General features: G+C 42.7%; 1 protein-coding gene across 3 annotated transcripts in view; it reads right to left on the bottom strand.

Moving 5' to 3' along the window:
- ARHGEF17 (Rho guanine nucleotide exchange factor 17) overlaps nucleotides 1–20500 on the bottom strand; it is a 143667-nt gene that overhangs the window by 23915 nt on the left and 99252 nt on the right. For 2 of the 3 annotated variants that reach the window (XM_068132298.2, XM_078766164.1), the window contains exons 4-12: nucleotides 15440–15556; nucleotides 15032–15124; nucleotides 8165–8341; nucleotides 2621–2671; nucleotides 1878–1987; nucleotides 1545–1624; nucleotides 1214–1332; nucleotides 865–1105; nucleotides 174–247 (exon numbers count right to left, since the gene is read on the bottom strand). In XM_068132298.2, coding sequence (XP_067988399.2) covers nucleotides 174–247; nucleotides 865–1105; nucleotides 1214–1332; nucleotides 1545–1624; nucleotides 1878–1987; nucleotides 2621–2671; nucleotides 8165–8341; nucleotides 15032–15124; nucleotides 15440–15556 — 1062 coding nt within the window. The remainder of the gene's footprint in view (nucleotides 1–173; nucleotides 248–864; nucleotides 1106–1213; nucleotides 1333–1544; nucleotides 1625–1877; nucleotides 1988–2620; nucleotides 2672–8164; nucleotides 8342–15031; nucleotides 15125–15439; nucleotides 15557–20500) is intronic. The other variant, XM_068132299.2, reaches the window with a different exon arrangement.

The raw sequence follows: 20500 nt of genomic DNA, 5'->3' as shown, positions 1-20500 counted from the left end.
GCTTCCATTAGTTTGATGGTGTCCGGGTGCAAGTCAGGTGGCAGAGGATGGCAGAACGTGACTGGAATAATATTTGTGGATTTGGCTTTTCATCTCAACATTACTTTGACATAACCGTTGGAAATTTCGATCCGAAAAATCAAAGCTGCCATGGAGCAGGTATCTCTCCGTACCTGCAACCCACTACGGGTCTTCATGATGGGAATAGCTTTCAAGAACTCCGGCTCCCATCGGTTCCACAATGACACTGTAGAAAACAGACGACCAACAAAAGAGCAGATGATACACTGCGGTAATCAATTTGAAACTCTCTTCGACCACTGACCAAAAACAGTTGTTTTTGATGTGGTTCCGAAGAAGCTTTCCAACACTCAACATGAAGGAAGCATGAGCATCCTACTGAACCTATGAGACTTTTATTTGTGAGAGTGGATCACACATCAATACAATGTCCTTCCCTCCTTCATTCATTCATCCTTTCCTGCAGAAACCATTGACTTACCTGTCCATGGCATCTAATGGTTACATCGATCTTAATGGAAGTTTCAAGGATGACACAGCATTCCCGCTGCTTGTGCTACATGATTACTGCTAACCTCACGATGACTATTTAGGGGAAACCCTCCCTATTGTGATAATTATTATTACAACTATTTATAAATCAGGATTTATTACTAACCCTAACCCTACCCTATCCCTAACCCTAATCCTAATCCTAACCCTAATCCCAACCCTAACCCTAATCCTCACCCTAACCACCAAGAACACGTCACCACCCTGGCCGACAACACCCATTACTAAAAGGTTTTGTAAAGAGGATTAAATACAGATTGTAGCTTTATGCATCAATGCCAATGAGCTCACTCAGTTTGCGCTTTGCCTCCTCGAGGAGGTTCTCAAACGTGGCTCGTGCGTCAGTGCCAGAAAACTCGAAAACGTAACTCTCTGCAGAGCCACCAGGGACAGCTGAAGATGTGAGCAACTTCAGTCGTGATGGCAAGGGCAACGGCAAGGCCGCAGGTGGGCTGTTCAACAGTGCGGCCTGACGCTCTGTGAGTTCGCTGCTGACGGATGAGGTGAGTTCATGTACCACCTCGTCCAAGATCTGTTATTATAACAGGGATATAGTTTAGCTGAATATCAGTACCTACTGAGTCAATCATGGTAACGAATAATAGTACCCTAATCCAGCACTCACCCAACTGATGCTCACCTGATGTGGGATGCTTAGGCCCTCACAAAGTGCTCCAATATGGCTCAGTGTACTGAGGTCGTTGTCGAGTTGGTTCACCACCTTTTGCAGGCTCTCTCGGCTCATGGCCTGGTCTGCACCTGTGGTAAATCACCAGGGAGATTGAAAAAGGAGTGTGGGGAAATTAAGGAATAAATGCTGTTGCATCATCTAGGTGTATAATGTGAGAGATGAGATGTGCAAATGCTTTCCGATAATATTCCTCATGGGTCTACTCGCACTATAGAGAGAATGCTGCCGAATTTCAAAAGGTTAGTTCACAGATCTCGGAGGCCTATGCCATCAATCTCACCCCGCACAATATCCACTCCGTCCAGTGGAAGCCGCCACAGGAGCTTGTACTTGTTACTTGTGTCGATAATGCAGCCAGTACTGTGCACGCACCAAAGAAAATACACACACCCGTTTAACGGAGTGCACCATTAGGTGAGACAGAATTGCCAAATCCTTTAAAAATGCGTTAAAACACTATGAACTGACATTCCCATTGCATCACAGCAGGGGGCACACTCCCACCTCACTCAGAATGGAGGAAAAGGGACAGCAACGATCAGCTTCAAGACGGGGAGGAGGACACATTCCCGTGTCTACGACGAGACAACTAGAACATTGGACGTGCACTCACAGACTGACGGAGCTTCTTCTCAAGGTACCCGACTTCTTCTTGAGTGTAGTACAAATGAACAAATCAGAGAAGAGGAAGAGCGAGCGATCTTTCTTGCTCCCGACACCCTTCTGGGAAAATGGTGAAATTAAAGCAATAAATTTGGCCACGATTTAGCGACCAAGACAACATGTAAGGCCAATCAGGATCTTCACATCATGCAACAAACTGCATCAAAAAGGCCTCAATGAGGAATTCAGCAGACTTTAAGGCATCGTTACTGTGAGGATATTGATAATGCTTCATAACAAAACCATCAAACTCTTGGACCATACTACAACTCCAAATTTTCTATGGTTGAGCGATTCCCATGCAATGAGGTAATATACAATATCCCACAGTGGACTGCAGGCAGTAATAAGGAAGCATGGAAATGTGTATTCCCGCTCCACCTCCCCAATCATCCCTGCCCGGCCTCCTCCATCTCCATTGCTGCTCTCTTTGACACCTCCACGCAACAGAGTGGCTCATTTAGCATGCGGAAATGAATAACGAAACAACTGTGAAATGTGGCAGTGTGGTGCGAATTCACTCGATTCCTATTAGCGGCCAGTCGCTGGTGTACAGCGGTCTTGGCGAATTGTGTGTAAGGGAGGGGTCATCAAGGAGTGGGACAAGATGAAGGGTTGTGCGGCAGGGGGGAAAAAGCATAATGAACACAATGAATCACCTTTGTACTGGTGAACATGCAGTGTGGGCCTCACCAGTTCGGTGACTATTTCCTGCTTGAGAAAACGCCTCTCAGGGCAGACGAGCTGCAAAGACAAGCAGAACACACATCCGCGCGGAGTCCTTATCTGAGTGACACTCAAAACTCATTTGGAAGGAAAGGGTTGCGGAGTTTGCACTTTTGGCATTTCATGCTGTGCCTCTGGAGAGCAAGAAAATGCTAGAAATGAATGCTTTTCACCGACATGCTTCCAACACTAGATATCTGGAAACACTGCAGCTTTATCGTTTGCATACTGATGATGCATATACGATGGAGGTGGCGGGTTAACAAGAACAATTTAAATAATGATTGGAAAGATAGATGCAAGTCATCAATCGCACAATGCTCAGTGGTCTGTCTATTTTTATCCTCGCATATGCAAGAAATTCCACTTTTGTGGCTTTTTGTCACTGCCAGCTATTCAGATACATTTGCCTCTGAGTTTTATTCCCATCAGGTGTGAGGGGTGAACCACGAGGTCTTTTCAGCACAGTGTTGGTGATGAATGGTGCAAAGTGGGTTTTCCGACATCAAAATGATCGACAAACCTGTGCGATCGACTCACGAGCTCAAATGCCCGATGTGGTAATCTGCGTGCTGCCTGATCTTTTGCTGAGTCTGAACGTTTCCTTAATGTGCTGCTAAATATTATAGTTTCATAAATCCACTGAACCTCGTTTCACGAAGGCTTTCAACATTACCAACATATTACAATCAAATGGAACTTACAGCTTTACATATTTTTCCCCATTTTTTACTTGTACTTTTTGGTCTCGCTATAGGGGCCAGCAAGATAGCTTAGAGCTGCTTAGCCTGGGGTAGACATCCCAGCCATTAAATGATGCTTTAAAATCTAACTTAATATATCGAATCTTCACAAACTACTCCGATGCGATAAAGCTAAAAAAATGCAGATAAAATGTGAATAAGTTTGATTAACAGAGAAAATCAGATGATTCTCAGCTGCATAACTATTCAAACCCTCTGCCTAATTCACTGAAAATCACTTCAGGAGCAAATTATTTGTTTGAAAGGTTACAAAATAAGTTTAGTAGGTTACACCTGTATGTACTCATTGGTTTAACTTAAAACTAAGCTTCCCCACTTATCTAAGAGGTTTTAAAGTGCAACTCACTTGGTCAACCAACAAGGCAAACATGAAGAGCAAGAAGCTTTCCAAGGAAGTCAGACATAAAGTGGTGGAGAAGCACCGTTCAGGAGAGTGTTATAAAAATATTTAAAAGTCACTCATTATCCCTTTGAGTACGGTTAAATCCATGATTAAGAAGTGGAAGACGTATCATACCACCAAGACTCTACCCAGATCACATCGCCCATCCAAACGCAGCAGCCGGGCAAGCAGGAAACTGGTTCAGGATGTCACTGTAAATCCAACAATGACTTTGAAAGATCTGCAAGGCTCTATGTCCAATATCGGGTCAGTGTTCATTAATCAACAATATCCTGTTCCCTTCACAAGCCTGGTGTTGGGCTAGCGGCTAGGGTGCCAGCTTAGGATCCTAGGATCCTGGGTTCGAATCCCGGTCGATCGCTGAATTAACGCCAGGGGGGTTGACTCAGCCTGTCATCCTTCCGAGGTCGGCAAATTGAGTACCAGTTCACTGGTAATTCCCTGTTTGTCGTAAAAAGGCGACAAAAAGGGTTGGCGGCAGGAAGGGCATCCGGCCGTAAAACATTGCTTCAAAAAGGGGACCAAAAAAACAACAACAACCACGGTCCCCGAAAAAGGCCAACCCCCGCTTGCGGGGAAAAATTGCCGCTAAAGGTGGTTTTTTTTCTTCACAATGCTGGCCTCTAAAGACAGGTGGCAAGAACGAATCCATTACTGAAAAAGACACATCAAAAAGTTCATATGGAATTTGCAAAAAAGCATCTGAATGATACGACAGGCATGTAGAGAAAGGTTTTGTGGCCAGACGAGACAAAAACTGAACGTTTTGGTCTAAATGCAAAGCGTTACTTCTGGCGCAAGCCCATCACTGCACATCACCCAGTCATCACCATCCTTACTGTCAAGAATGGTGGTGGCAACATCATGTTATGGGGCTGCTTTTAGTCAGCGGGGACTGGAAAAATTGGCAGGCTACAAGGGCAATGGATGGTGCAAAGTACAGGAGAATCCTTGATGAAAACCTGCTTGAGTCAGCCATGAATCTGAAACTGGGTAGGAGATTCCCATTTCAGCAGGACAATGATCCGAAGCACAAAAATAAAGGCACACTTGAGTGGCTGAATAAGAAAGAAAATGGATTTTGAGTGACCAATCAAAGTCCTGACTTGAATTGTGAAACATTTATGGTAAAACTTGAAGATCACAGTCCATCGACGATCCCCATCAAACTTGGCAGAACTAGAGCAATTTTCACATGAAGAATGGGCAAAGATTTCACCATGCCACCTTGCAAAGCTGGTAGAGACCTACCCCAAAACACTCTCACAGTCATTGCGGCAAAAAGTGTTTCCACTAGATACTGGCCTGAGTGGATGAATTTGGATTTGTGCATGTTTTTTGCAGGTATTGCTGACATGTGCCTTTCTTCAACTCCAACCATGCTTAGTTTGATATCTTCAGTTATGATATCTTAGATCTTCACTCTTCAGTTATGAATAAAAGAGTTCATTTGGAAAAATTGTTTCTACATAATTCATCTAATCTAAATGTGGCATTATCGGTAGGGGGTGAATACTTTTGCAGGACAATGTAATGGCCTTGAAGGTTGGGCAAGAATTTGTAATATATTCAGGGTGCCTGTGATAAAAGCTGGCCATTAGCACGATGGGATCTTTGACGTCCAGGAGTGGATGCTAGCAAGTGGCATACCCTGTTTACAGTCACATTGAATAGACAGCACAACCATTGAGGTAATGCTCTTCCTGCAAGACACCAGGGTTTTTGTTAATAGTCGGTTCATGAATAAAACCAAGACTTGACAGCTCATCGGAAAGTGTATTACCTCTGAGATAGCAGCCTGAGACATTTATTGAAAACGAAGTTCTACTCTAACTATCATCATGGCACATCCACAAGTCTCACCAATCATCAGGTGGGGTATGTGGGAAAGCTCTTTCTCTTGGAGCCTTCTGGCAACAACAACAGTCAGGCACAAAAGATTCATTATCGGCACAGCCGCTGTGGTTATCCATGCAGGATGGAGCTATAGCTTCCGCATAGGAAGGCCCCAGATGGCACAATCATTTAGTTTGTGAAATAAAATAAAAAGAAAATGGAAAAATAGAAAAGAAAAATAAAGGATCGAAGAGCAGGTTGTAAAAGTAAATAAACAAATCCAAAAGAGCTAATTAAGGCACAGCATTGTCACAAACAAGAAGAGCGCAGGCCAGAAGAAACAAGGACGAGCGCTACTGAGCTATACATGTTTCTTAAGTGAATGGATGCTCGAGTTCTGGAAGTGGTCAAAGGAGTGAAAAAAAAGAATAAAATGAATAAGAAGAGACCGACTGTTGCTGATGATCATATTTGGCTCACATAATTCCTCCTTCAGCTATTTCACAAACCGTCACAAAACAAGAATGATTGATGTTCACGTATCAGATTCAGTGAGTTTTCCCCCATACAAACCGGCACACCGTGGTGAAGGGCCTGGAAATCTATGGATACTAAGACTGGGCGATTTGCCAGCTGTCAAACACCATCCTTTAATTTCCCTCTCAGGTATTTTATGATGTAGTCTCCAGTGACCTCTCCAAATTTAATGGTTTCCCCTCTGCTTTGCCCATTTACGGTCTGGTCGGATATTTTTGTGTCTGCCTCTGCCATGTGGCGGAGACTTCTCGGAGACAAGCGGCAGTGAGATGCTTCGGCAGCCAAAACAACGAAAGACACTAACCGATGCCAAGTTCACTAAAGAGAAGCCTATCAGTTGCAACACCAAGCAAGGTTGTTCCTAAAGTTTGGAAAAGTTACGTTCCTGTCTAATTTTGAATAAAATCCGACGTTATAGCTTCAATGCATCAATTCATCTGCTGAGAATTGCAGATCATTTCTTTATTACCCAGGAGGCTTTTTCCAAAGATGCCCACCTCGAGCATTGCAAACACCGTGGGATTGTGTCGAGCATCTCCAATGATATAATGCTTTGCCAAGACAACTTGGTGAAGAAATTGCTCAAAGTGACGACAATAATTTGGGCGCACCGAATCGACATCAAAGCGTGCGCAACGCTTCTTTGAACATCTTAGGGTTGGGATGAGACATGTTCTGAGTAGAATAAAGGAAAATGGCAAAGCTGTAGATATGCCATCGCAATTATGGATTTTCCATCTCCACCGAAAACGTTTGCGAGTGCTGCAACACGTGAGTACCATGTGAAATTGAAATAAGTGACCATATGTGGTGATACCATCATGATATGCATGGAGAAAGAAAAAAAAAAGAAGAAACAAGTACACATACATTCAAAGTACACCGCCCCATGCCAAATAATTAAATATGCTGCAGCGCGGCATTGCCGGGGCGCCTCCGGCGCCCGGCAATACCGCAGTGCAGCTCATTGAGGCTGCATTGGGAGGGAGAGGTGTACACTAATTGATTGATTAATTGTATAATTAAAATCAATAAAAGATTATCACAAAATATTTTCATAATCAATTGGCTAATCGCATAACTAAACCACTAGTGCTTCATCCGAAGATGTATCTTTTAGAAATTTAATTAAATAAGTCATTTATAAAAAATTAAATAATTAATTGATTACTCAATAAATAATTAATCGATTAATCAATAAATAATTAATAGATGAAATGATTAATCAATAAATCAAAAATATCCTTGATAGCCACATCACTTGGTCACTCATGTCCAAATATTAGCTTCCCAGCTCAAAAGGTGCCTGAGATATTGGCCAAATGAGAAAGAAAATAAATAAATGATTAATAATGAAAATAAATAAATAATAATCATAAAAAAATTAAATTAGTAATCAATTTGGTCAGAGAACACATAAACTACCACTATTTCATCAGAATCTGTAACTTAAAAAAAAAAATTTTTTTGGTCATTAATCGAATAATTAAATAATTAATCGATTAATTGATTAATTAATAAATCAAAAATATCCTTTGCAGCCAAATCACCTGGTCATTGGCATGTCCAAATATCAGCTTCCTAACTCAAAAGGTGCCTGAGTTAATAATGGTCAGAAGAGAAATGAAATTTAATTAATTAAATAAGTACTTAATTAAACGCTAATAATTAAATAACTCCTCAATTAATTGATTATTCAAAAAACAAAAAATACCGTATTTGACAAAGGACTTGCTCACTACTGTGCCGAAATTTCAGCTTCCTAGCTCAAAGGATGGCTGAGATATCGTCCGGACAACCAAGAAAGAAAACAAGAAACCAGAGTGAAAACTGAGTACTCTCTTTCAGCGTGCGTCACTGCCGAGCCCCCTTTGGTGCCCGGCAATGACGATTTGCAATGCCTGGAGATGGCATAGGAAAGGAGCGGTGTACAAAAAAGGAAGAGCTCAGCTAAGCTTGGAGGAACCTTACCTCTGACACTCCCTCGATGTGGGCCTCCACCTCCTGCAGCACGCGTACTGCACGCTCGGCCTCCTCGGCATCCCTCCGTCCTTGGTTGATGCGCTCGGCGAGGAGGCGCACGTCGCGTTGGGCCAGCGAAAGGCTCGCCCAGTCAGGGTGTTCTTCCGGCGTGTGTTTCAGCAAGTCCTGCAGGCCGCATGCTCAAGCATCACATCACAGGAGTGCTACTCCAGGGAAACTCAGAAAGGAACTTGTGCATGGTGTCACGAGACCAATTAGCCTACCAACTGTGAGCTAAAGTCCAATGTTACCAATGCACCATTGTGGCTTGAGGCACTTGACTAACTTGAGACTGCTTTGCTTTTGTGTGAAAACATCCCGACACTCAAATGGGTATAGGTGAAGGCAGAAAAACTGAACAAAGCTACTGAGTGCTTGATTGACTATCTATGTGGTTGATAAAAGGACAAAATGAAATATAGGCCAAGTATTTATGACAACCTTTTCCGAACAAAAATCATACTTTTGTCCAAGTGAAACATACACTTTGATGATTGAAATAAATCGATTTTCAAAAGAAAAATAAACTTTGTCAATGAAGGAACATTTTATTTATCCCTCCCCCCACTCCTCTCGAACACAACACACAACAAGGATGTATAAACCCCCCACCCCTTCACGCTCCTTTCCCTTCTATTCGCTCGCCTTACCCCTATCCCTCAGTCTTCTTTGTGCCCACATACTCTTCTTACCCTTCCCACTTCATTTTCTCAAGATATGTATATATGTATGTATGTGTGTGTGTGTGTGTGTGTGTGTGTGTGTGTGTGTGTGTGTGTGTGTGTGTGTATATATATATATATATATATACATACATACATACATACATACATACATACATACATACATATATACATATATACATATATATATATATACATACACACATACATACATACATACATACATATATACATATATACATATATATATATATACATACACACATACACACATACACACACACACACACACACACACACACACACACACACACACACACACACACACACACACACACACACACACACACACACACACACTGTAAGTGTGCATGTATGTATACAGTTTATTTGAATGTGCATTATTGAACTGCTAGATGCCCTTCTGGGTTTGCAGTCATGACGTCATCAAGTTCGGAGCACTTCAATAATTCCATTAGTACATCTACCGACTGCTTAATAAAAACGATGATCCTTCCTGGTTGTGATTGGTGGGTAAAACACCAATCCATGATGGCAGATGACACTTGTGGGTTCCAAATGCAATCTGGCCTCACCAATCAGAGTTAGTGGTGCATCATTAGCCAATATATACATATACTAGCGAGGCACCCATGTTACGCTCCGCATTGGTGGGAGCAGAAAGCAAACAGACAATGCGGAAATGGCAATTGCCAAGCCATGAATCAATACATTACACATTCCTGTGACACCTTTGGTGAAACGTGAGGCATGGACAGCTGGTGAGGCATGGACAGCAGAATGACTTGCTCAAGAAAATGTAAATGCCAAACCATAAACCAATAAATTCCACATTCCTGGGACACGTTCAATCGAATGTCAGGTATAGACAGACAGCCGGTTCGTTGTTTCTATACGCAGTCAATGGCGAAATTGCAAATGTCAAATCCGTGAATGTCACGGGTGGAAAACCTCACATAATTTCATCATTCTCCTTTTAACTCAATCTCTCTATATTTTAATTATAACCCTGGTGTTGGGCTAGCGGCTAGGGTGCCGGCTTAGGATCCTCGGATCCTGGGTTCGAATCTCGGTCGATCGCTGAATTAACGCCAGGGGGGTTGGCTCAGCCTGTCATCCTTCCGAGGTCGGCTAATTGAGTACCAGTTCACTGGTAATTCCCTGTTTGTCGTTAAAGGCGGCAAAAAGGGTTGGCGTCAGGAAGGGCATCCGGCCGTAAAACATTGCTTCAAAAAGGGGACCGAAAAACAACAGCAACCACGGTCCCCGAAAAAGGCCAACCCCCGCTTGCGGGGAAAAATGGCCTCTAAAGGTGGTTTTTTTCTCTATATTTTAATTCTAAACAGCATAATCCCAATCACAAATTAATACCGAACCATTTATATAACAAAATACAATGTTACAAACACTCGTGAGGTAAACAAAGATAAATGCCGTTCTAACAGATAACCAATACAAACAAATCTCCTGGCGAACATGGGCGGATACGTAACACCTTACACAGATAGAAACTCAAAATCATTATTGAATGAATGAATGAATGATCGTTTTGAGGCCATTTTCCCCGTTAGAGCGGGGGTTAGCCTTGCGGGCCCCATGACAATCATGGTTCCCTGTTTGAGGCAATGTTTTTATGGTCGGATGCCCTTCCTGACGCCAACACTTAGTCGCCTCTCATGATGCGCAGGGATACGGTGTACCTATTCTAAACCGGGGTACACACTGGGATCATTCATCCCAGCAAGCTGGTACTCAATTTGCCGACCTCGGAAGGATGACAGGCTGAGTCAACCCCCCTGGTGTTAATTTAGCGATCGACCGGGATTCGAACTCAGGATCCTAGGATCCCAAGCCAGCACCCTAACCGCTAAGCCAACACCAGGCTCCGCATAACTATTGAGAAGTTTATAAAACCTCAACTCACCTTAGGGTATACAGTCACGTGAAAAAGTAAGTACACCCCATGTAAAGTTTTGACTTTTTCAACATATTTCAACATACAGCTATTTGATCTTCATTTCAACAATATTGACAGATAAAGGTGATATAATATAACAAATATCATGAAACATTTACATTTTGTAGTCCATTGTATAATTTAAATAAACATAAATGCAAATTTCGCATGTGGAAAAAGTAAGTACACCCCTACATTTATCACTACTTCAAATACCTAAAATTAGAATCAGGTGCACGAGCTCAGGTGCAAATGATTAGAACATCGTTAGAGAGGATCTTGGAGGAACCTGTCTTATTTAAACCTCAGACATTTCGTTTGGTTTGCTCTTTGTTGTTGAAGTGTGCGCGTCACCATGCCTAGATCAAAAGAGCTATCTGAGGCCTTCAGAAAGAAGGTCATAGATGCCTACGAGTCTGGGAAGGGGTTAAAAAAGATCTCCAAACAATTTGAAATCAATCATTCGACTGTCCGGAAGATCATCCACAAGTGGAGAAGATTCCAAACAACTGCCAACTTGTTCAGGCCAGGCCACCCCAACAAGTTCAGCCTGTGAGCAGACCGCAAGATGCTGAAAGATGTCTCTAAGAACCCCAGAATGTCATCACAGGACCTACAGGTAGCTCTTGCCACTGTTGATGTCAAAGTGCACGAGTCTACCATTAGAAAGAGGCTGCACAAATTTGATCTACATGGGAGGTGTGCCAGGAGGAAACCTTTGCTGTCCAGAAAGAACATCAGGGCAAGACTAAAGTTTGCCAATGAACACCTTGGCATAGACCAGCACTTCTGGAACAATGTGCTCTGGACAGATGAGTCAAAGGTGAAGCTATTTGGCCACAGTACCAGAAGACATGTTTGGCGAAAACCAAAGACAGCATTTGACCACAAGAACCTGATACCAACTGTAAAGCATGGTGGTGGAAATATTATGGATTGGGGCAGCTTTACTGCATCAGGGCCTGGGCAGCTCACCACCATAGAATCCACAATGAATTCTTCATTGTACCAGAGGGTGCTTGAGGATAATGTGAGGCCATCTGTCGGAAAGTTGAAGCTCAACCGAAGGTGGACCTTGCACACATGACAATGACCCTAAACAATCTAAACATACCAGTAAATCCACCAAGGAATGGCTGAAAAGAAATAAATGGAGGGTTCTGGAATGGCCAAGTCAAAGCCCGGATCTAAATCCCATCGAGATGTTGTGGGGGGATTTGAAACAAGCTGTGCATGCAAGAAACCCCTCAAACATCGCACAGCTGAAAGAATTCTGCATGGAAGAGTGGGCAATAATTTCTCCCAGTCGATGCCAGAGACTGGTAGACAGTTATAAGAAACGCCTACTTGAGGTTGTTTCTGCCAAAGGGGGCAATACCACCTATTAGAGCCAAGGGTGTACTTACTTTTTCCACATGCGAAATTTGCTTTACGTTTATTTAAATTGTACAATGGACTACAAAATGTAAATGTTTCATGATATTTGTTATATTATATCACCTTTATCTCTCAATATTGTTGAAATGAAGATCTAATAGGTGTATGTTGAAATATGTTGAAAAAGTCAAAACTGTACATGGGGTGTACTTACTTTTTCACGTGACTGTATAAAACGGCGTCGTCCAGGTGGAAACTTAAAATCATAATTGTATTGAGGAATTGATGAAACCTCCCACACACCTTCGGACACCTGCTGGGACCCCAAAAGGTTCTGTGATTTGGCAGGGCCAGCCCCAAAACTGGGGGAGTAGTTCAGGGACGAATGGACGGACAGACACTACTGCTTCATACTATAGATATCCAGTGCCCTCCATAATTAAGTATTGGAACATTGAAGTCAAATTTGGTATTATTGCTAAATGCTTCCCTAAAATGGGGAGGGGGTGGGGGGGGTGGGGGGAGGGGGGAAACTGAACATAAAAAGTGCTATTGTTCTCCAATGGTAAAACATAAAAGCATCAAAATACCAAGATATAAAAGCTGCCCTTCTGTACTCTTGCTTTATATTGATCTTTTGATCTCAAATCCAAAATTCTTGAGTATATAGCAATAATAACAAATTTGACTTCACTGTTCCCATACTAACCCATAACCCCCCTGTCCCCCCACCCCCCACTAGTAAATTAAATTTACTAGTAATTCCTGTGGACAGATCCACATGTTGTTATTGGGGGTCCTTGATTGGCTGTGAAACACAAGTGACACTTCCCCGTGACTGTGGCTGGTAGATTTACACTTGACTATATTTACAACAGAACAACAACAAAAAAGACTCACATGGGTCTCCTGCAGCTCGATGATGGCTGTATGTTTAAAGTGCTCAGAAAACCGTAAGAGTAATCACAGGATTTCTTAGCCATTCTAATTATCTCCAAGTCTAGGAATGTCCAAATGCGTCCGTCGGACTCCCAGCATGTTATTAGATAGAGGCAAGGTTGAGCATTCCTCAAACTTGCTCACCCCCTGGGAGAAGGGGGTGGGGGAGGGGGGACACCATCAAAGGCCTCTGAAACCTCGACTGCAAGGTTAATGGTCATGTGAGCATATGTGGTTGTGCAGGTTTGTGTGTCCATTTGAAAGAATTGTTGTTTCAGTGTGCAGTGGAAGTCTCAGGGAATTCTTCACATTTCACTTTCAATCCTGATTTATTTATCCACTTTTCTTTTATTGAAACAAATGACTTGGAGATTCGAGTAAGATGAAGCAAGATTAACCTCCCCCCCCCCCCCCCATAAGGTAATTTGAATTTTGAAATAACCATGCACTTCATTGGAGTATTAATATATAGAAGAAGAAGAAGAAAGATAGAAGAATCTCTGTATGAAAACCTTCAGAGAATAAACCACTGGAAATAACTTGAAAACTGGATGTTTTGCTGAATGATAAATCAAACTCACGGAAGTTGTACAACTTGTCCGGGAGAAAAAAAACACTCCCTTCCCTTGATGCTTCCTTAAAGAGCGAGTGTTTCTAGTAGATTGTAGTAGATCACCGCAGCAGAATTCAATCGATGTCGATCATTGTAGATCAACGCAGCAGATTTTAGTCGAACGCCCAATACGATGAACTGACACGAAAATCGAAATATCGCGCTCTGTACCGAGTGGGTCCCCGGTCTTCAGGACGGGTTGCGGCAAACAAAAGGCAGTGGGGGGTGGGGGGGGGGGGGGAGTTAATTTGGTTAACCACGCACTTTTTGCATGTTATTGTATAGTTATTGTGCACTTTATTTGCACAAACGGGATGATATGATGGCTAAGAGGGATGATATAATGGCTTATTTTTCTGGTGAAACGGCCAAAATCAAGACCCTCTGCTCACCTTCACTCCTTCATTCCTCTTTTCTCCCGCCTCTGGAACAAACTCCCTCACTCTCTTCAATCCCACTCCTCCTTCCAGGTCTTTAAAACAGCTGTTCACCACCATCTCTTATCTTCCCCCATTAATTCACCCCAGATCCACTTTTTTGAAATTCCGACTTCTTTCCTGGAAGTCCTAGCAGTGTGCATGTGTTTTATACCTCTGCCACCTCCCCCCTTCCCATGCCCCTTCCCCCCAAGCCCTCTCCCTCCCACAGATCTCCCGATGTCCCTGTTCTCCACTGTTGTACTTGTGTGCTTCCCTCTCTCTCCCCATCTTGTCTCCCGCTCCCTATATTATATGTTTTTTATGTGTCCGTTTGTTTTTTTGTGATTAATGTTAGCTCTTCCACGAGCCTTGATCTTGTATACAAAAAAGAAGGAGAAGAGGTATGCACACTGGTTTTAAGCGGTCTAGCCTGGGTTTGAATCCTGACCCAGGTAGAAACTGCCATCAGGGGGTTTCACAGGCAGAGCGATTCATCAATGTGTGTGCCATCCGTCGGATGGATGTTAAACTAAGGGTCCTGTCTGCCAGGATTAGTTGGTGGAGTTGGTGTCCTTCATGAAGAGTAGGTTAGCTCTTGTCGGCACCCTGAACAAATTCCAAATTCCTACCCTAACGTAGAGGGCCTTGCATTCGTGGCACAGCCGTGCCCTCAGCCAATGATGCTACTCACAGCCATCTGTTTCATATGAAAGAGGAGGAAGTATGGTTTCCCAGGAACAGCGTGGAATCCATCCCTGTCTATTTTCAAAGAAAATCCAGAAAAGGTCTGTTTTAGGGAAAGCGTACCTTGATCAGGAGCTCATAGCGTGGGATCCTTTGCACAGGTTTGATCATGAGGTCAGCCAAGGCCTGTTTCTCCTTGTTCTCCCGCATGCAGTGCTGCCAGAGAAACAGTACAGCCTTTATTCCCATTCCCTTCCCACTATGTAAACCTGGGCCAACGTTCATTCCAATACAACGTGTGTACTCCCTGCACCTGGAATGAGCACCTGCTGCATTGTCCAAAAACATCTCAAGAGCATTTCCCAAAATTAAAGGGCTGGTGAGGAGGATAGGTTGAGAGGGAAGACAATTAGGGAATAAGTAAGGTTTGAAACAAGGTTACTGAGGCAGGTGGAGTCAGGAGGAAGTGAAGATGTAAAAGACTGAGACAAATACGTGTGTAAGTACAGAGTACCAATGCAGGAACCTTACCTCCAAAAACTTGTTGAATGCAGGCTTTGCTTCTCGTGCCAACCGTACAGCTTCCTTGGCATTGAGAAAATTATCAATGTATGCCACATACGAGTCTGCCAGCACATCTTTGGAGAACTAAGAGAAGGATAAGAGTAAGGAATGAAGGAAACAGGGTCAGGGAGTTGGAAAATAAAACCTCAATTGTTTCAGATTAAATGGTTCATATCAAAGGCAATTTTTTTTTTTTTTTTGTATACAGAGTCGAGGCTCGTGAAAGAGCTAACATTTATCAAACAAACAAATCAAACAAACAAGCAAACAAAGTATATAAAAAGGGGAGCAGTCGACAAGATGGGGAGAGAAGGGGAGGAAGCACACAAACACAACATTTGAGAGCAGGGACATCGGGAGATGTGTGGGAGGGAGAGGGCCTGGGGGGAGGCAGGACAGGTATAAAACGCAAGGACACCAAGGACTTCCAGGAAAGAAGTCGGCACCTCAAAAAGTGGATTTGGGGTGAAATTAGCGGGGGTAGAAAAGATCAAGGTTGATCAAGTGTTGGAAGCACTTCACATGATAATTGAGCATTGTACTTTAAATAAGTACTAAACTTTCGGAGGATGAATGTTCACTTAAATAGCAAGGTCGTTAGGAGATTTTCAGGTGCAGAGACACCTGCGAAGAAAATTCAGTCAGTAAAAGAGAAGGAGACAGTGAACAAAAGCTTTGTGAAGGTTTGCCCACTGAGATAACCAGCTGTTCTCACAATCCCCACAGTCCACCGCCACTCGGGCCACCTGGCCAGAATACGAACCGACTTCCGATACCAGGCCAGGTACGACATTACCGAATGGGCAAGTTCAATAATGTTCCATTGCATTGGTCAAGTTGCAAGTTGCCAACCAGTCCTTGCATTGACAGTCCTTAGCTGCTATTGGATGCATTTGCTCTCCTCTCTATTTGCAATTCATTTTCATTTTGACAGGCCACACATGCTCTACCTTAAAGTCTTCACCAAGTTTCAGAAAAGCATTAATACTTCGCTTGCGAGTCGACATTTCCTCATGCTTGAGAATGGTACAAACACAATGACCGCAATACAGTGAAAACACGTGCCTTTTCACCACCTCCGGTACCCCAGATTAACGCCAGAGAAAAATCCTCACAACTACAATTAGCAAACCCAAGAGGTTTTTTGCAACACCCTTCCCAAACCTCTTCCTTTTTTGCCCTCCCCAAACCCTCTTCCCCATCCCGGCATGGACCTGGAAAGCAGAATGGAGGACCTCTCGAAGCCAAAACTTTCCTTGAACTTCTCAATGCCAAAACCTCCCTAATAAACCTCCTCGGTCCTAATAAAGTCTACAGTTGGATTGATGGATATGAATTAGTTCCGAGTCCTACAACATCATTTCCCATATTTCTATTAACCCAGTAGAGTACCACGAGGGATAATACAATGAATCATACTATATATTACGTTTAAGGATTATTCCATGAGGAACAACATACCATGGCCGACAAAGCAAAAACAGGCTTCTTGAATGTACAAACCCAGAGGCCATGCACACTTACACCTTTAAACCACTCGCGACGGAGCTGAATGCGTTGGCCAACATGTCAAGTTCAAAGAGTGTGGTCAACCTGTAAGGTACAAACTAGTATTGACTTGCCTCACCATCATGTAAAAAATATGAAATGGACAATTGAGGGACTCAATCCGGTGACTTAGACTCAATTTACATGAACTTGTCCTTATGTAGCAATTTATTTGGCAGATTTATTGTCTTTATATAGTAAAAACTACGCGACTGATATGGACCAAATTTGGTACAATGCATCAGGGCAGGAACCTCTCATGAGGATGTGCTCCCCATCTGGATGCACCCACTATAAAGACAGAAAAAGGGGGATTTTGCCCTCACATATTGGTATTTCATTCAAAAATCTTCTTAGAAACCGCCAAACAGATCCAGACCAAACTCACCATGAGGCATTGGGACCATGCCCCAATCTTAAGACATGCTCCTCATCATCATATCTCCATTGCACCCTTTCCGAATCCCTCTTTTTAACGAAAACATCTTCTCCACAACTATTTCAACTTCTCACTGACTGCCAGTAGGGTTTTCGCCATTCTCGCTCTAATGGTGATCTGCTATCTTTAATTACGGATCATATCAACAGGGCATTGGACCTCAAGGGTGAAGCTCGATTAGTTGCTTTGGATATGTCAGAGGCCTTGAATAAAGTGTCGCACAGGGGTCTGCTCCACAAGCTTCAGTCACATGGTGTATCTGGAGTGATGCATTCAATCATTTCGGCTTTCCTTACGAATCCCAAGATGAAGGTGGTACTTGAGGGTCAATCTTCTCCTCCTTGCTCCATCAATTCTGGTGTTCCACGGGGCTCTGTCCTTGGCCCCACATTGTTCCTTGTTTCTATCAATGATCTTCCTGATAATGTTGTGTCTCAGCTAGCCATGAATGCTGATGATTCCTCACTTTACTGTACATCTGCTGATTCACTCAACACCACTCGTATTGAGGTCGGAGTTTCTCTGGACAATGATTTGGAGAATGTGTTGAAGTGGGGGCATGACTGGCTGGTAACCTTAAATGCACAAAAAACTAAACTGTTGTCCATATCTCCTTTTAGAAACAGGTCTTTCCTTCTGTGCATATGGGATCTTCAACATTTACAGAATCATCGGAGCTTCGGCTTCTTGGTCTGGACATGTCTTCTAACCTCCGTTGGGATAAGTACATTTCTGGTATTGCTAAGAGTGCTTCCAAACGAGTTGGTTGTCTTTGTCAAGCACAGAGGTATTTGTTAGAGCTGAGGCTGTTTTGTACCTGTACAAGCCAACTAGACATCCCCTCATGGAGTACTGTTGCCACATTTGAGCTGGAGCACCAGCCTGCCACTTATTTTTACTTTATAGGCCCCAGAAACGCATAGTCAACCTGGTTTATGCGTACATGGGTTCAACTCTTCAACTACTCTCTCACCGTAGGTCAGTTGCCACTCACCCACTCCCCAGGGTTTAGGGAAAGGGGGGTAAATGGACAGAACCATTAGCTGGAAGTGATACCCCACCCCCAAAATCAACTGTAGCAAGTATTTAAAAAAAATAACATTGTTGGATTTAATCCATACCAGAATAACAAAATCTATGAAACATTAAGCATTTTATTTAAAAAAACGATAATCACATCGACATTTCCACATAAGATATGGAAATCCAAATAGTGGACTGAACCAAAAGCCAGGATTGGAGGTGGGAGGGTTAGAATAAACCGCAGGTCGAATTTAATAACAAAGATGGATTTAATCCATACTAGAGTAACAAAATCTATGAAACATTAAGCATTTTCTAATAAAATTAAAAATTCCATATACAACCAAATTTAATCTACCATATAAAACACAGAGTGTGTGTGTGTGTGCGCGCGTGTGTGTCCCTTCATAATGGTAGGTTTTAAAGGCTTTGAGTAGTGCTTTAGGAGGAATTTGAGTGGGGGAGTTGTTTAATGGGCAATCTTTGAACACGACTGTGTGTCCACCGGTTAAAAGACCTAAAAGACTCCAAGGACCCAGAAGAGCCCGAAGAGCCAATGGAGCCCAAACACCCAAAATGCCCGAAGACCCAAAATATCCTGTACACTATTAAAGACACAAAATACCATGAAGACCCAGAAGACCCCAAGGACTCAGAAGACCCCAAGGACTCTGAAGACCCAAAATACCCCGAAGACCCAAAAGACCCCAAATAATGAAAAGAACCAGAAGACCCAATGGACCCCAAAGACCAAAAAGACCCTGAGGATCCAAAAGACCCCAAGGATCCAAAAGACCCAAACAACCCCAAGGACCCAAATGACAAAGAGGTCCCAAAAGACCCCAAGTACTCAGAAGACCCCCAATGACCCAGAAGACCCCCATGGACTCTGAAGATACAAAATACCCCAAATACCAAAATACCCTGAAGACCCAATGGACCCAAACACCCAAAATACCCTCAAGACCCAAAAGACCCCAAAAACTCAAAAGACCCAAAAGACTGAAAAGACCCAAGGACCCAAAATACCCCGAAGACCCAAAAGATCCAAAATACCAAAAAGACTGAAGACCCAATGGACCACAAATACCTAAAAATACCACAAAGACACAAAAAACCCTGAAGATCCAAAATACCCTGAGGATACAACAGACCCAAACAACCCCGAGGACCCACACAACGCAGAGGACACAAAAGACCCCAAGGATTCAAAAGACTAAAAATAAGAGTAATTATGCCTCTTACATTGGAATCGTAGCCGGTAGCTTGCAAACTGAGCCTCAAGATCGGTATACAGAAGTGGTATTTTTTTAAATCACAATAAATACAAGGCACAGGGAGGTGAAATTTGCTGCACATGATGTGCAATGCGCGCAGAGTAAAACGAGTTAATTTACGTCTGTATGATGTGTAATGAATAAAGATGATATAAGCACCCCTGACACTTGGCCCAGACTTCAGACTTTGGCATCAAAAACCTTTGTACCGTCAAAAACTGTTCCAACCCGTCATTTTTGACGGGCTTTATACGAGTATAGTATATAAAAACATTAAGCATTAAGCATTCAATCACGGCTCAAATTTCAGCTCAATCGGTTGAAAATGGATTATTTATGCAACCTTGGCCTCAAAAAAAAAAATCGGCTTCCAGCTTTTGATTGGTGAACCAATTCAGTGACTCAATATGCATATTCTGAAAATTTCAGGGTAATTGGATGAAAATTGACGATTTAATGTGACATTGACCTTTGGTCCAAATTATAAATTTGCCTTCTCCGTATTCTCATAATAAAGCTATGTTGAAACTTTGATGACAAAACTCAAATTGTAAAAACGTTACGGCCCAGACAGACAGACAGAAGCGGTTGCAAAACCCCATCTCACGATGTGCAGGGGCGAGGCTAAAAATAATTTCATTTATTAATAATAATAATAATAATATATATAGTATTATCAACTGGGACACAAAAGTTGGGAAAATAATGAAGAAAATGTGATTGTTGTGTTTGCCTGAAAAG

This window comes from Myxine glutinosa, chromosome 12 (assembly GCF_964187855.1).
Source record: "Myxine glutinosa chromosome 12, kmMyxGlut1.1, whole genome shotgun sequence".
In the NCBI taxonomy this organism is placed as follows: domain Eukaryota; kingdom Metazoa; phylum Chordata; class Myxini; order Myxiniformes; family Myxinidae; genus Myxine; species Myxine glutinosa.
Note: the sequence above shows the minus strand (reverse complement) of the source record. Positions and strands in the feature narration are given on the sequence as shown.